Raw genomic sequence first — 13,850 nt, forward strand, 5'->3', positions numbered from 1 at the left:
TTCCATGAGATGTCCCCCACTAGTAAAGCAAGCTCCCGACATGGATGATGTGCATTCCACCAGATGTCCCCCACCGGCAACAAACAAAATTCCATGAGGTGGATGATGGGCATTCTATGAAATGTCCCCCACCTGAAGACACGAAAACTCTGACTGATTGGGAAGAAAGCCCTTAAGTAAGGCCAGAAAAGACTGGATTATGACCAACTAGGTCTATAAGCTTTTGAAAGCCCCCAGCTATCAGAACCCAAAAAGTGCTCTTGACCTGGATGATGAGCAATCCATGAGATGTCCCCTACTAGTAAATCAAGTCTCTTCTCCCTCAAAGTCTCCACGGATGGACTTGCGACAAGTGCATCCAAACGTCTGAGCATCTTAGTTACAATATTGTGTAGATATCTCCTTAGCATTCACGTGGTCCTGTAGCTAGGAAGAAAAAAAGTAATAAATCCAAAGAAAATATTCTAAATGTTGTCCTTCTCGCTTCTCTCGAAGCACAACATTAGGTGGGGCAATTAGTTTGAACATATTTTTTAATGCCTTGGGTCCCCAATGCAGAATAAAAAGCCGGTCAATAAAGCCCTACATACGGTGTAATTTTTTACAGTCACAAAATTGTCCCAGAACAGGTTCGAATCTTCTTATGAACTCCACAAGGCCACCTGCCAAGTTTTGTTGCAATCTGACATGTCTAAAGCAGTGCAGACAAAGAAACAACTTAGGAAAAATCAACTTCTTACACTCTAAAATGGACCCCATAACTAGAACTCTATTTTTGGTACGTCAAATGGCTGTGGGACCACTGCCATTGGAACTGGCACAGTCAAGTTTTGGCTTAAACAAGACGATCCAAGATAAAGTTATGGGTGAAACTTTAAAAAGGGGTAGGCCGCATGCTATTCCCGTGCGGCCTCCCTACACCAATCTCCATTAAAGGAGACTGGTTGCATAGTCACGAGCAGCAACTTTGAAGACTCGTTTTGAGTTAGATCACACTCAAAATTATATGAGCGTGATCCTCTCATTAAGACGAGCGTTTTGATATGTGGCACGTCCCGTGACGACGCCCGAGCAAGGAGAAAAGCTAGAGAGAAGTTGGTGATTCGTAAAGACAGTTGCAGGAAATTCAACAGTGACACATCTCGCTCGAGCGACCATATCACAGTATTCGCATATCGGATTAACGCGAGACCAATTGCGTCACATGCATAAGGTTTAGGGTTATGTCTGATCCGAACCTCGCGCGTGATGAACAGTCGAATTTCATACGCAAAGGTTATAAATTTGCTGTAAATTTTGGTCAAAACCCAAAGACTGTAAAATCTTCATTCGGGCACGAAATCGAGCTGGGTTTGTTGCAACGCGATTGTGACGGAATGCTCAGTGCAATTCAGAGAAGAAATCATGAAAAATCTCAAGAAACGAGCACACTATCGATCAGAAGTTTCTAAGATTCATACGAATTTCGAGTCAGATGATCGTGGCCTAAAAACACTATCAATGGCTCAAATTTTGTACTAAATTGATTGTCATGCCAAGCCCAACAAGAAAGTAATCATCCTTTTGCAAAACTGGTTCTAGAGCAACCTCGAAGCATCCATAGAAGACCACATGTTCTAGAGCAGCAGTAGGGACTGTTTTGAAATTTTACGAATTGTCGGGTAGGGCAAAACCATCATTTTACACCCATTTTTAGATTTTATTTTAATTCAAATACATTGTAATTATCATCAATTAGGTCAAACTTTGGGCATCCACCCATGTTTTAGACCCAAGTCTATAAGTATAACACTATACCTCATTATAAAGGACCTTCATTCTGATTAATAAAATTTGAAAGTTAGCTTTGATTGAGGGTCACATCCAGAAGAGAGAGAGAGAGAGAGAGAGAGAGAGAGAGAGAGTGAGGGGAGAGAAGAAAAGTTCGGTACCCCTTGATGAAAGTAACTTTCTCTCTCCTCCTCTCTTCTCTCTCCTCCTCTCTTCTTTCTCTCTCATTTTTTCTTCTATATGTCTCTATCCTCTCTCATCAAACATGCACGATAGTAACCATCGTCGTGCGTGCCTCTCTCTTTCTCTTTCTCTTTCTCTTCTCTCTTTCTCTCTCTTCCTCTTTCTACCTCTCTCTTCACTCTCAACATACATGACAGTAGGCACTGCCGTGCATGTCTCCCTTCCCCTGCTTTCCTCTTTTCTCTCTGTTCTCGTTCCTCTCTCATTCTTACTCTTTCCTAATCTTCTTCATTACCTTTCCTTCTCTCTCTATTCTTTCCTTTCTCTCTCCTCTCTAGTCATGCACGGTGATGCCCATCGTCGAGCATGACATGCATTGTCTTTTCTTATCTCTGGGACATACACAGTGAGTCGGGCCTTAACCCGAGTGGCGGGTCGGGCCTCTGTTTGGGTTCCTTCTCCCTCCTATCATGCACGACAATGCTCATCGCCATGTAGGACATTTCTTTCCCTTTTCTTTGACAAGGATATTGAATCGGACCCTTTCCCAAGTGGTGCGCCGGGTCATGTCTGAGTCCTTTCTGACACACACGGCAATGCCTATCGCCGTAGGTATCTTTTCTTCTCTCTTTTGACTCTCTCTCTCATCATGGACAGTGAAACCTAACGCTGTCTATGTTTTCTCTTTCCTTCTTTCTCTCGTCATGGACGACGACACCTATCGCCGTCCATATTCTCTCTTTCTCTCTCTCCTGTCATGGACAGCAAGACCAATCGCCGTCCATGTTCTCTCTTTTCTCTCTTGTCATAGACGGCGAAACCTATCGCCGTCCATGTTCTCTCCTTCTCCTGTCATGGACGGCGGGACCAATCGCCATCCATGTTCTCTCTTTCTCTCTCTCTTATCATGGGCGGCAGAACCTATCGTCGTCCATGTTCTCTTTTCCCTCCCTCTCCTGTCATGGACACCATCTTCGTCCGTGTTCTCTTTCTCTCTCCCTTTCCTGTCATGGACGACAGGACCCCAGCGCTGCCCATGCTTCTGTCTTTCTTCTCTCTCCCTTGTCATGGACGGCAGAACCCTATTGTCGTCCATGCTTCTTCCTTCTTTCTCTCTCCTCTGTCATGGATGGCGGAACCCCATCGTCGTCCATGCTTCTCGCCCTTCTCTTTCTTCTTCTTTTTCTTCCTTCTTTCTTCCCTCCCTCTCTTATTTCTCTCTCTTCTTTCCTCTCTCTTCTTCTGTCTTCTCTTTCTCCTTTTTCTCTCTTCTTTCTCTGTCTCCTTTCTCTTTCTTCTTTCTTCCCTCTCTCTTCTTTCTATCTTCTTTTGCTCTCTTTTTTTTCTCTATTCTTGTTTCTCTCTCTTCTTTTTCTCTCTTCTTCTTTCCTCTCTCTTCTTCGTTCTTCTCCCTCTTCTTTCTTCTCTCTCTCTCTTCTTTATCTCTCTTTCTTCTTCCTCCTCTTTCTTCTCTACTCTTCTACTCCCTACTTCTCTTTTTTTTCTCTCTCTTATGTCTTCTCTCTTAATCTCTCATCTTCTTCTCTCTCCTCCTCTCTTTTACTCTCTTCTTCTCTCTCATTCTTTCTTACCACTTACTTTCTCTTCTCTTTTATTTTTCTTCTCTCTATTTTCTCTTCTCCCTCTCATTATTCTCTCTCTTCTTTCTTCTTTCTGTCTCATTTGTCTAAGGGAGGCTAAGACTAGCACTGTTATAGTGGTTTTGCCATCGAGTAGTATTGCCTCCGTATCGGTCTAAGTTACTGTGTCTGTATTGCTGCCGCGACAGGTTAGCCATTGTGCCAAGCTAGTCGGTGTTGGGCTTGTCGTCAAGTAGTATTGTCGTCGTGCCGATCTGAGTTACCATGCATGTCTTGCTACCACGCTAGGTTAATCATCATACTGGTTTAGCGACTACGTTAGTCTAGTTACCCAGTCAAATGTCTCTTTCTTCTCTTCTCGTTTCTCTATTTTATTTCTCCCTTCTCCTCTTATCACCACAATCTTTATCTTATTCTTTCCCTTTCTTTCTTGAATGCGCACGCTTGTGTGCCTTCGCTCAAAGACAAGGTGGGGTCCCTCGGCCCACTTGTCTTGTAAATTAGTCGTGTGTGTGATTGCAGAAACAGGAGAGTACAGGTCAAGGTAGGTGATTTAGAACCAATTGTTGGACTAGGGCGCTTTTCGTTGTGATCTAAGAGGCGCCCACCCGAGTCAGCCCGAGTGAGTCACAGACCCAGGTGAGGTGTGTCCCGCCTCAAGTCAAATTCCTCTCGCACCGGTTGGTGTACCTGCCCTTGTTTCTTAATAAGGTTCCCGAGAGAGCGGTCTCAAGTCTCGGGTTCTCCTTGAAACCCGAGACACATGCCACCATGTCATCTTGACCCGGGGGAGAGATCGATGCATCTAACCAGTACCTTACTTCTATAGTATATGGTTGACATCTTATATAAGTGTTTTCCTTTTTAGGGAAACCGCAAAACAAGCTATGTGTACCTTATATTTATATTTGCAGGGCTGCCGATGTGCCTTGTTGCTTGATGCAATATTATCACATTCTCTTCTCTACTTGTTAAATGGCCGCTTCAGGCCCTAAACCAAAGCAATGCTCAAGCCGCACCCCCCCCCCCCCCCCCCCCCCCCCCCCCCTTCCCATTAAAATGGCTATAATAGTAAGATTTTCAAAACCCACCCCCATACATATAAGCAGCCATAAACTATATATGAAATTTCATTATACTCATAATATTCATAATTTTATAATACATAAATTTAGAAAAGTGTCAAGTTATACATTTTTTTTTTAAGTTTTTAAATGTATGTCTGAAGACTTTCCTTAGAATCTCAAAAAAAATGAAGTGTTTCAGTTTTCTGTCGGTTGTGAACTTGATAACATTGACTTGACGTACTTCTTTGAATTCTATTCCTTATTAATTTATTAAAAAATATGAAATATTTTTTATAGGACTGTAGCCCTATCAAAAATAAGTAAAGCCTTGCTACAAAACTCACTGAAATTTGTAGGTCTAGTGTCACCAAGCATTCAGATCAATAATCTCGGTCTTCACCATTATGGTTATAAAAAAATTTAGGATTTCAAGCCCTAAAAATAGTGTATATCATAACACATTACCTAGACGGTCAATTTTGCCCTAAATAATTGTTCATGGATCCGTAATAATTGTATTATGTTTTGAGCTTCAAATTTCATTATCCGTATTGGACATTGATTTTAGAGTCATCATGGATATTTTTTTATGCCCAAAGTGCTTCTCGAGTGAGGATACAAGATGAGGCGTTACTTTGTTTCCATAAAGCCTAGGTCTTATAAAAACTACATCTTAAAAAAAATTTCTATATATTCTATAATATATATTTTATGGGTGAGGCTTGTATAAGGTATCAACCTTATAATATTGAAGTAAGGTCTCCTTCATAACTATGCTAAAAATGCAGTTTTAGTGCCGCAAAGCCATATGATGATATGAAAGTCTATTGTTGCCTCCAATTATGAAATTTAAAGATTAAGAAATGGTGACGATCAAGCAAATCTTCAAACATTTGAAAATCTTGCAAATAGATGGTCCATATAATGTGTTAGAAGATGAACTATTTTTAGGGCTAGACATTGACCTGGACCAAGTTCAGGTCGACCCGCCAGGACCGTGGGTCACAACCCAACCCAACTCAATTGCGAAAAACACTACCCTGACAGTGAGGCCTTAGCAGAAATAAAGAGAACAAGAAGGGGTGAGTAAAGAAAGGGCCAAAACAGTAAATGTACAGTACGACGGCACGGGAGCCTACTACAGACTGTCAAAAGACGAACGAAATAGTTAGCGTAAAATGTAGTTGTCCAATTACTTAGAGATGCTCTGGCACATTCAATACGTTTGCGACTATTTCTTTTTTTTTTGAAAAAAGTTTATATAGAATCAAGGCTCCAAACAATCAAATTAGAGCGTACCTCAAAAATTTCACTAGAAGATGCTATTTTGATATCAAAATATCCTCAAATTGATCATCTCGACATCAAAATGTATGGGCATGAGAAAAAAATAGATTTCAAGTTTTGGAAATAGTGAATCTTGCAATGCATTTTTGGACAGTCAATTTTCAAGATTTTCAAGTTTTCTTAGATCTGCTCGATCTACACTATTTTTGAAGCTTTAAATTGTATAATTAGATATGAAATTATATTTTAAAGCTATCAAAAAAATTTCTAGAAGTGAAACTACAGTTCACAATACTATTTGAAGGTGCGCTCTACTTTGATTGTTTAGAGCCTCGGCTCTATACTCCACCTTCTTCTTTTATTTTATTTATTTATTTATTTATTTAATTCTTTCAAGAAATTATACCATAACATAGATGTTACACGGCTGACTATTGACCATCCGATCCGTTGGAACGGACGGCGGAGATCAAGCATACTCGATACTCCTCATCCACCTAACTACAGTTATTTTCCACCGGTTGTTGAGTCCATAAAGTTGACGTCCTTGTCAGCGTACACAGTTGATGTATGTTGTTTTGGTGCATGAGTTTAATTTAGTGGATGATATCTTCATCCAATGGCTGATCTTCTCTTATTCTAAGTGGTTTTAACTTTGGATGCAGTTTTTATAAGGCATAAAAACAAGGTAAAGCCCCACCTCGTATCCTCACTCCGAAAGCACTTTGGGCATAAAAAATATCCGTGATTATTCTAAAATCAATTTTCAACATCAATAATGAAATTTGAAGCTAAAAAAAAAATACGGATATTAGGATCCATGATAACTTATGTTTAGAGCGAAATGGATAGTCTAGATAATGTATTATAATATACACTATTTTTAAGACTTGAAATTCTAAATGTTTTTGTAACCTAATGGTCAAGGTCAAGATTATTGATTTGAATATTTTTTGATGCCAAAAATGTAAATTTCAGTGAATTTTGAAGTGATGATTTACTTATTTTTGATAGGGGTGTAGCGCTTCAATGCCACAAATCGTATGATGACTTAAAGATCTAGTTTTTATGATTAGTTATGAGATTTAAAATTTGAAAATACAACCGATGGAGGAGATTTATAAAATATTTAAAAATATTGAAAAATAGATCAGCTAGATAATTTGTTACAAGATGCACTATTTTGAAAGGGTTGATGATTCATATTTGTTACATGATATGCTAACAAGTTGGTATAAAGCTCCCATGATAATAATTCATTATTTTGAAGAGTTGAAATCTTTTTTTTTTTTTTTCAAATCTACATACCTTAACCTAGAGATATCAATTGGAGGGTTCTCCAACTTCAAAACACTACTTTAGTTTAATAGTATAAGCTTTCAACATTACATAACTTTTTTCAGAAAAAAAAAAATTAAAAGTAAAGAAACAAAGGAAGAGAAGACAATAAAAAATGAAATTTTAAATTTAGAAACATTAACCTGTTTGATTTGAGCTGTTCAAATTAAAGGCCATCAAAATAATCTACTATTCCCTTAGATTTATTTTCCATCCTTTTTAGTACTCATGATGCGGTCAAGATCATAGACCTCTCAAATTTTAAATCAAATATCCAAGTCTAATTCCACTTCTAAAGCTGGGACACTGAAAGAAAACGACTGCACCTGAGCTTTTTTCATAAATAAGGCTACTGATCTCTCTCTCTAAGATTCAGATCTCTCTCTGTCTCTTTCTCTCTCTAAGATTCAGAGTGGCTTTGCCGCGTTATACAAGACAGAGGGTGTCAGAGCATTTACCCGCCCCACCTATCCTTTATAACAAAGCATATCTCTCTCTCTCTTCCCCTTGCCGTCTTCCCCCAACTTGCAACCTGCAATTCCCATTTTTTTCTTTCTCTCTCTAATGTCATGGATTTAAAGCAAGAGAATCGAAGTCCGTAGCCAAGGGCTTAGCAGATGCAGCAACCCAACACTCATTTGGCGAACGCGCCATGCTCTGAGCTCGCACCAGAAGAATGCCTCGACACCATACAAAACCTCATTTCGATACTCATCCTCGCCTGCCTCCCCCTGAAAGTGTTTGTGGGGCGATGGCAGACCATCCGCACTCGCCTCGACCACCTTCAAAACCTCGCTTCTCAGGTCTCCGACTGCCCTCACTGGCACGAAAACGCCTTGCTCGCCGATCTGCTCCACAAAATCCTTTCCACCCTGAATCAAGTCTCGGATTATGTGAAGAGTTGCTCTGAGATGGCGTACTCGGGCAAGCTTTTGATGCAGAGTGATCTCGACATGGTTGCCGCGGCGCTTTCAGAGCATTTGAGGGACTTGGATGTGCTTCTGAGGAGTGGTGTCTTGCGACAGTCAAGTGCGATTGTGCTGTCGATGCCTGTAGCTGAAGCTGCGAACCAGGATGTCGCCTTCTTTGTTCGTGACCTCTTTGCGAGGCTCAAAATTGGCGGGCCCGACTTCAAGCGCAAGGCCCTCGATTCGCTGATCGAGCTTTTGGCTGATGACTGTAAGCGAGGGACTGTGGTTGCGAAGGAGGGGGATGTTCCATATTTGATCAGGTTATTGGATTCAGACCAGGCTTGCATAAGGGAACAGGCGGTGTCAGCTGTGGCGCTTTTGGCTGAAAATGAGGCTGGTCGGCAGAGCTTGTTTGTGGAGGGCGGCCTCGGCGGCTTGGTGCGGGTCCTGGAAACATGCAGCCATGTTGCGAGAGAGAAGGCGGCATCTGCCATTGAAGCCCTCACAAGCGATCCTGAGAATGCGTGGGCTCTCTCTGCATATGGTGGGCTGAGTGCATTGATCGAGCTCTGCAGCTCGGGCTCGCTGGCTGCCCAGACCAAAGCAGCCGGCGCTCTTCTTAATGCCGTGAATTATGTGGAAGACGTGCGCCTGAGTATGGCTGAGGAAGGAGAGTCCACAGTGTCTCTGCTGGTTGGTTTGCTGGTTTCCGGGACGCCCTTGGCCCGACAACACGCAGCCGAGTGCTTATATATTCTTATCTCCTCCATCTCTACTGTAAATCTTCGTGAGATGATCGTGCGTGATGGCGGTGGCGGGGTTCAAGCTCTGCTCCAGCTCTTGCATGAAGCCCCAACCCCCCGGGCTCAGGAGGTCGCACTAAATGCGATTTCAGCTCTCTCTGCGCCTCCTAGTCCCACTGCCCGTGCTCTAGTCTGCTGCCATGGGTTCCTAAAGCAACTCAGCGAGCTTCTCAAGGGCGCAGGAGGGGTCTGCGTGCAACACGCAGCGGCACTCACTGTTGTCAACTTAGCTGCTGTGAGCGACGATGCGAGATCCACATTGCGCGAAGCCGGATGCCTGACACCCTTGGTGAAGATGCTGGAGGCCAAGGCCGAGGAGACACAAGAGGCAGCCACCGAGGCTCTGGTCGCACTCTTGGCCACACAGGGCAATCGGAGGGACTTTGTGAAAGATGAGAAGAGTCTGGGGAAGTTGGTGCAGTTGTTGGACCCTGGGTACCAAGGGGTGTGCAAGAGGTTCCCTCTGGCTGTGTTAACGGTGCTGAGCAAGAGCAAGAGTAGCAGGAGAAAGATTGCAGCAGTAGGGGCTTGCCAGCATTTACAGAGGCTGGTGGAGATGGAAGTTGCAGGGGCCAAGAAGGTGATGGTGAGAATCACAGGTGGGAGGATCAGGAACTTGTTAACTGGAGCATGGAAGAATTATTGACTCATTGAAAGGTACCAAAAATTTGGTTCTATTTTTCAGCTTTTTTCTGTTTTGCCCTTTGTTTTTTTGTTGAATTTTTTACTGTTTTGATTTTGGTTATTGTCTTGCCACCTATTGTTCTGATCTTGCCACCAAATATATATACACATTTCCATCACCAACTTGGATTAACATTGATGATTAGTACATATTTGGTGGCACTATCAGAGCCAGTAGGTGCCACTAACAGATTAACAGACCTTATATAGTCTTTTTGTTAGTTTATTTGAAATTTCATTATTGCTTTGAATTTGGAATGGACATCGGACTCGGTCGCGCTGTGCGGGTTCTGAGAATATACAGGAAATCACCTAGGTCTAGAACAGAACCGTTGATTTGCTTCTGTAAAACGTTTTTCTTCAGTAAAAATGCTGATGGCTCTCTGTGCCGGTTCTGAGAATATATAGGAAATCACCCAGGTCTAGAAGCGAACCATTGATTTGCTTCTGTAAAACGTTTTTTTACTGTAAAAATGTCGATTCACCGATTCAGACGTTGGTTCACTGTTTTTGCACATGTTTTTTTTCCAGATCACTATCACTGTTTTTGCACATGTTTTTTTTCTAGATCACTATCACTGTTTTTGCACATGTTTTTTTTCCAGATCACTATCAGTAAAACGGCGATCCAGGCCGGTTTTTTGCAATGCCCGATCCTAGTCATTGAAAGAAACACAAATTTTTGTCTATCCTCTTGTATTCTTTACGTCTTCTTTATTAGGGGTTTTTGATGCCTAAATAACGTTCTCATCTTTCTTGTATGATGTTTGTAGAGATATAAATATAGCTTCAAATTAGACTAAGAAGAGTCCACATGACTCTCTCTCTCTCGAAAGAAGTATTGAGCTTTAAGAGGCTCGAGGCTCAAGCTCCTCCTACTTACTTTCTTTTACACTTTTTCCTGAACAAAAGCCCAGCGTCCTCCTTTTGCTTTAATTTGATTTTGATGAAACACTCAAATCTCTTTTTTAAGGCTTTACTTTTAATTTCATTTCTTTATGTTTATAAATATCATATGCAAAAACTGAGTTGTGGTCTTTTCTTGCATAACTCACAGGTTATCAACTGCAATGGATAGAAGAAAACGAAAACCTCTACAACCACCATACACAAAACACAACACCCTATACTTTTTTTTTTAAATTTCTGATAAAGGATCACAAAAAATATTCTCCTTTTATTTGTAGATCTATTCTTTTTAACCTGCTCGGTTGCAAGGAGTGACAAATTTTTTTTTTTTTTTTTTTTCTGTTTTGTTTTTGTATGTGCATAATGGTTGATTGCTGAACCTCCTGTACTCGGGAGAAGGAGAGTCCAAAAAAGCCATGGTTTTTAATGTTTGGCTGAGTTTGTGTAATCTTATTGGTTTAAGGGTCAATACTTACTAGTGTTGTTTGTATCTTGGTTGCTTCCACAATGGACTTTTCTTCTTTTTGTTATACAACATTTGTGTTACCGATTTAAATAAGTGTACATTTGCTCCTTTTCCTAGTTTTGCACTTCTCATCAAAATGCTTACCTTTTTTAGATAGCATTTAACCTCTCTCTCGGCCCATGTAACAGCAATCCCTTCTCTGGGACCCTCTGTAACAGAATGGTGTTCTAAAAAATTAGGGCTTGGGCTACAAAATGTAGCCCAAAGATTAAAAGCCTGCGCTAGGGCTGGCGGTCCCGTTACCTGCCAGCCGTGCTCTATATAACGCAATCATTCCCCCTCTCTCTCATGGAACAGGGTGCGGGGACGGTTCCAACTGAAAGAGAGGCCGAAGCACATGGAGAGGGGCGTATCGTTGATGGCAATGAATAAGGGGTGTGTGGTGGCCCATGGTCACATGAGCCCTCAATCTTCCCTCTCTCTCTCTAAAAGAAAAGGGAAAGCAAGCTTTCTGAGCATATGAGCTGATGAAAGGCATTGAAGATGCTCTCCCTCATTCTCTCTCTCACAAGCTGTAAAGCTGGCTTGTCCATCATTGTGTGCACTTGCTCCTCCTTTTTCACTTTCCAACTTTACCTATGGCCTTATATTGATTATAATTAATGTGTGGTAGATACCCATAAATAAAAAATAAACAAGGGTGATGAAGGAGAAGCATGCCGTGTATTTTTTCAATGACATAATCAACGCCTGTTTTTCCGTGGAAATGTAAGGCGTTTTCCTCGAGGCAAGGGGAAGTGAGCGTTTGTTTAGCTTCGTATTTATTTGAGCTCATGTGCTTTCTATTGGCTTTTTCAACTTAGTGGGGAACCTAAAGAAATCACAAGAAGGGCGTCGGGACTAAATTGCTTTGACTTCTGATGAATGTTGGAGTGATTAAGTCGTTTGCGGGAGCAGGATCGTTTACATTTGTCAAAAAGGAGAGCATTGGTTTCTACGAGCAAGTAATTCATATGCTATTTGTCTTTCTCTTGAAAGGGGTGAAATTTTGATCCTTTGCTTGGAAGCTGCATTAGTTGAGGGTGGACACGTGTTTTGAAAATAAGAAGGGGCTGTAATTTTATAAAAATTGTAGATCACATTTTTTACTTTAGAAAAAGAGAAAGAGTTCATTATTAAGCGAGAGTTAAGGGATGAACACGTGTCGTGAAAATAAGAAGGGGCTGTAATTCTATGGAGATTGTACATTGCATTCCTTATTTTAGAGAGAGAAAAAATATTTTATAGAAAAAATTACAAAAAAACCCCAAGACCACATTTTCTATGCAATTTATCCCCAACTTAACTTTTTGTCTTACTGTTTTTTTCAAACCAAACTTTCTATGCAAATATCCTCAAGGAAAAAGTTCATTTTTTTAGACGAAAATGCCTTTTTCGTACACAAAAATCAGTTTGGCAAGATTTGACGTTGACTTTTGGACTCCAATAGCAATTGCCGAAGCGCACCATCACATTGTCAGAGCGCACAAGTGCCGGACCGCCCTTAAGACAACTACCAGACCAAAATCGAGTACTGTCGGACCGCCTTTTACATAGTGTCGGAGCCCTGAAATCCAGTAACATCTACTGTTGACCGCCCTTTGTAATTGTCGGATCGCACTTTGTACAATGCCCGAGCCCTATTGTCGGACCACACTTTACATAGTATCGCAACCCTACTGTCGGACCGCACTTTACACAGTGTCGAAGCCCCGGACCGCACTTACATAATGCCGGAAAGGGATATGGAAACAATCTCCCTCTCCCTAAAATCTCTACCCTTCACGTATAAACTATTCTCTCTCTCTCTCTCTCTCTCTCTCTCTCTTCTGCTAAAGTAAGGAGTGTGATCTACAATCTCTATAGAATTGGGCCCTGCATATGAAATAGAAAAAATTACAAAAAAACCCCATGACTACACTTTCTATGCAACTTACCTCCAATCTATCTTTTTCTCTCACTTTTTTCCCAAAATACACCTTTTATGCAATATACCCTGCCAACAAAATAAAAAAATGCCTAAACTACCCTCCCTTACTCTTAAAATTTGTGCGTGAAGAATAGAGAAAAGATAATCTCGACCCGTTTTTCGTCTTTTTTGGATAATTCAGTGGGGATGACGAGCACCTTACCCGTTTTTTAAATCATTAGTGGTTTTTGAAAACGTTAGGTGAAAATGGAAGCTTAGACCTTAGTTGGGGCACAAGTAGTGCTACCACCACGACCGCAACCCCGTTCTCCTAATGCTTTATGCGTGAAGCCTAGAGATTTTAAGAAGAGATAGAGAAAATATAGATTTTAAGAAGAGAGAGAGATTGTTTCCATAACTTAATTTGGCTAGGGTAAAGGGGTGGATACGTGTTGCGAAAATAAGAAAGGCCCTAATTCTATAGATATTGTAGGTCACGTTCTTTACTTTAGGGGAAGAGAGAGAGAGAATATTTTATACAAAAATGGGTGGCCATGGAGCCCTCATACATGCTAGTTTTTCTCTCTTTAATCTTTATCATAAATATTATGTTTATCACAAAATAAGGGCTTTTTTTAGAAAGATAAGAGTCATCATCTAATCGGTAGATGACAACTACCCCCTGTTTGAACACATTTTTCAGCACCTTGGGTACACGATGTGAAACAAAAGAGAAGTCGATCAATAAAGCCTTGACATAAAGTGGAATTCCTAACAGTCTCAAAATTACCCCAGAATGAGTTAAAATCTTCCTTAGCACTCCAAAAGGCCACTTGCCGAGTTTCGTCGCAATCCGACATGTCTAAGGCAGTGTAGACAAAGA

At 41.1% G+C, this 13,850-nt stretch overlaps 1 protein-coding gene across 2 annotated transcripts; it reads left to right on the forward strand.

The window, feature by feature from the left end:
• The first annotated feature begins 7,191 nt into the window (after nt 1-7,191).
• LOC18423419 (ARM repeat superfamily protein) lies at nt 7,192-11,786 on the forward strand. 2 transcript variants are annotated; one of them, XM_020673560.2, is made up of 2 exons: nt 7,192-9,617; nt 11,377-11,786. In XM_020673560.2, the coding sequence occupies exon 1, from the start codon at nt 7,864-7,866 to the stop codon at nt 9,604-9,606; it is 1,743 nt and encodes a 580-aa protein (XP_020529219.1). In that variant the 5' UTR covers nt 7,192-7,863; the 3' UTR covers nt 9,607-9,617; nt 11,377-11,786. The 2 variants fall into 2 exon arrangements, with proteins under 2 accessions (XP_020529219.1, XP_006828081.1); XM_006828018.4 differs by lacking the exon at nt 11,377-11,786 and adding an exon at nt 10,702-11,109.
• Nucleotides 11,787-13,850: the final 2,064 nt, after the last annotated feature.

The sequence above is a fragment of the Amborella trichopoda genome, chromosome 10 (genome assembly GCF_054954075.1).
Source record: "Amborella trichopoda isolate Santa Cruz 75 chromosome 10, AtrichopodaSantaCruz75HAP2 v2.0, whole genome shotgun sequence".
NCBI classification, from domain to species: Eukaryota; Viridiplantae; Streptophyta; class Magnoliopsida; order Amborellales; family Amborellaceae; genus Amborella; species Amborella trichopoda.

What these genes read in the sequence shown, in the direction of transcription:
- LOC18423419 (XM_020673560.2), top strand. Translation starts at nt 7,864, where the DNA reads ATGCAGCAACCCAACACTCATTTGGCGAACGCGCCATGCTCTGAGCTC.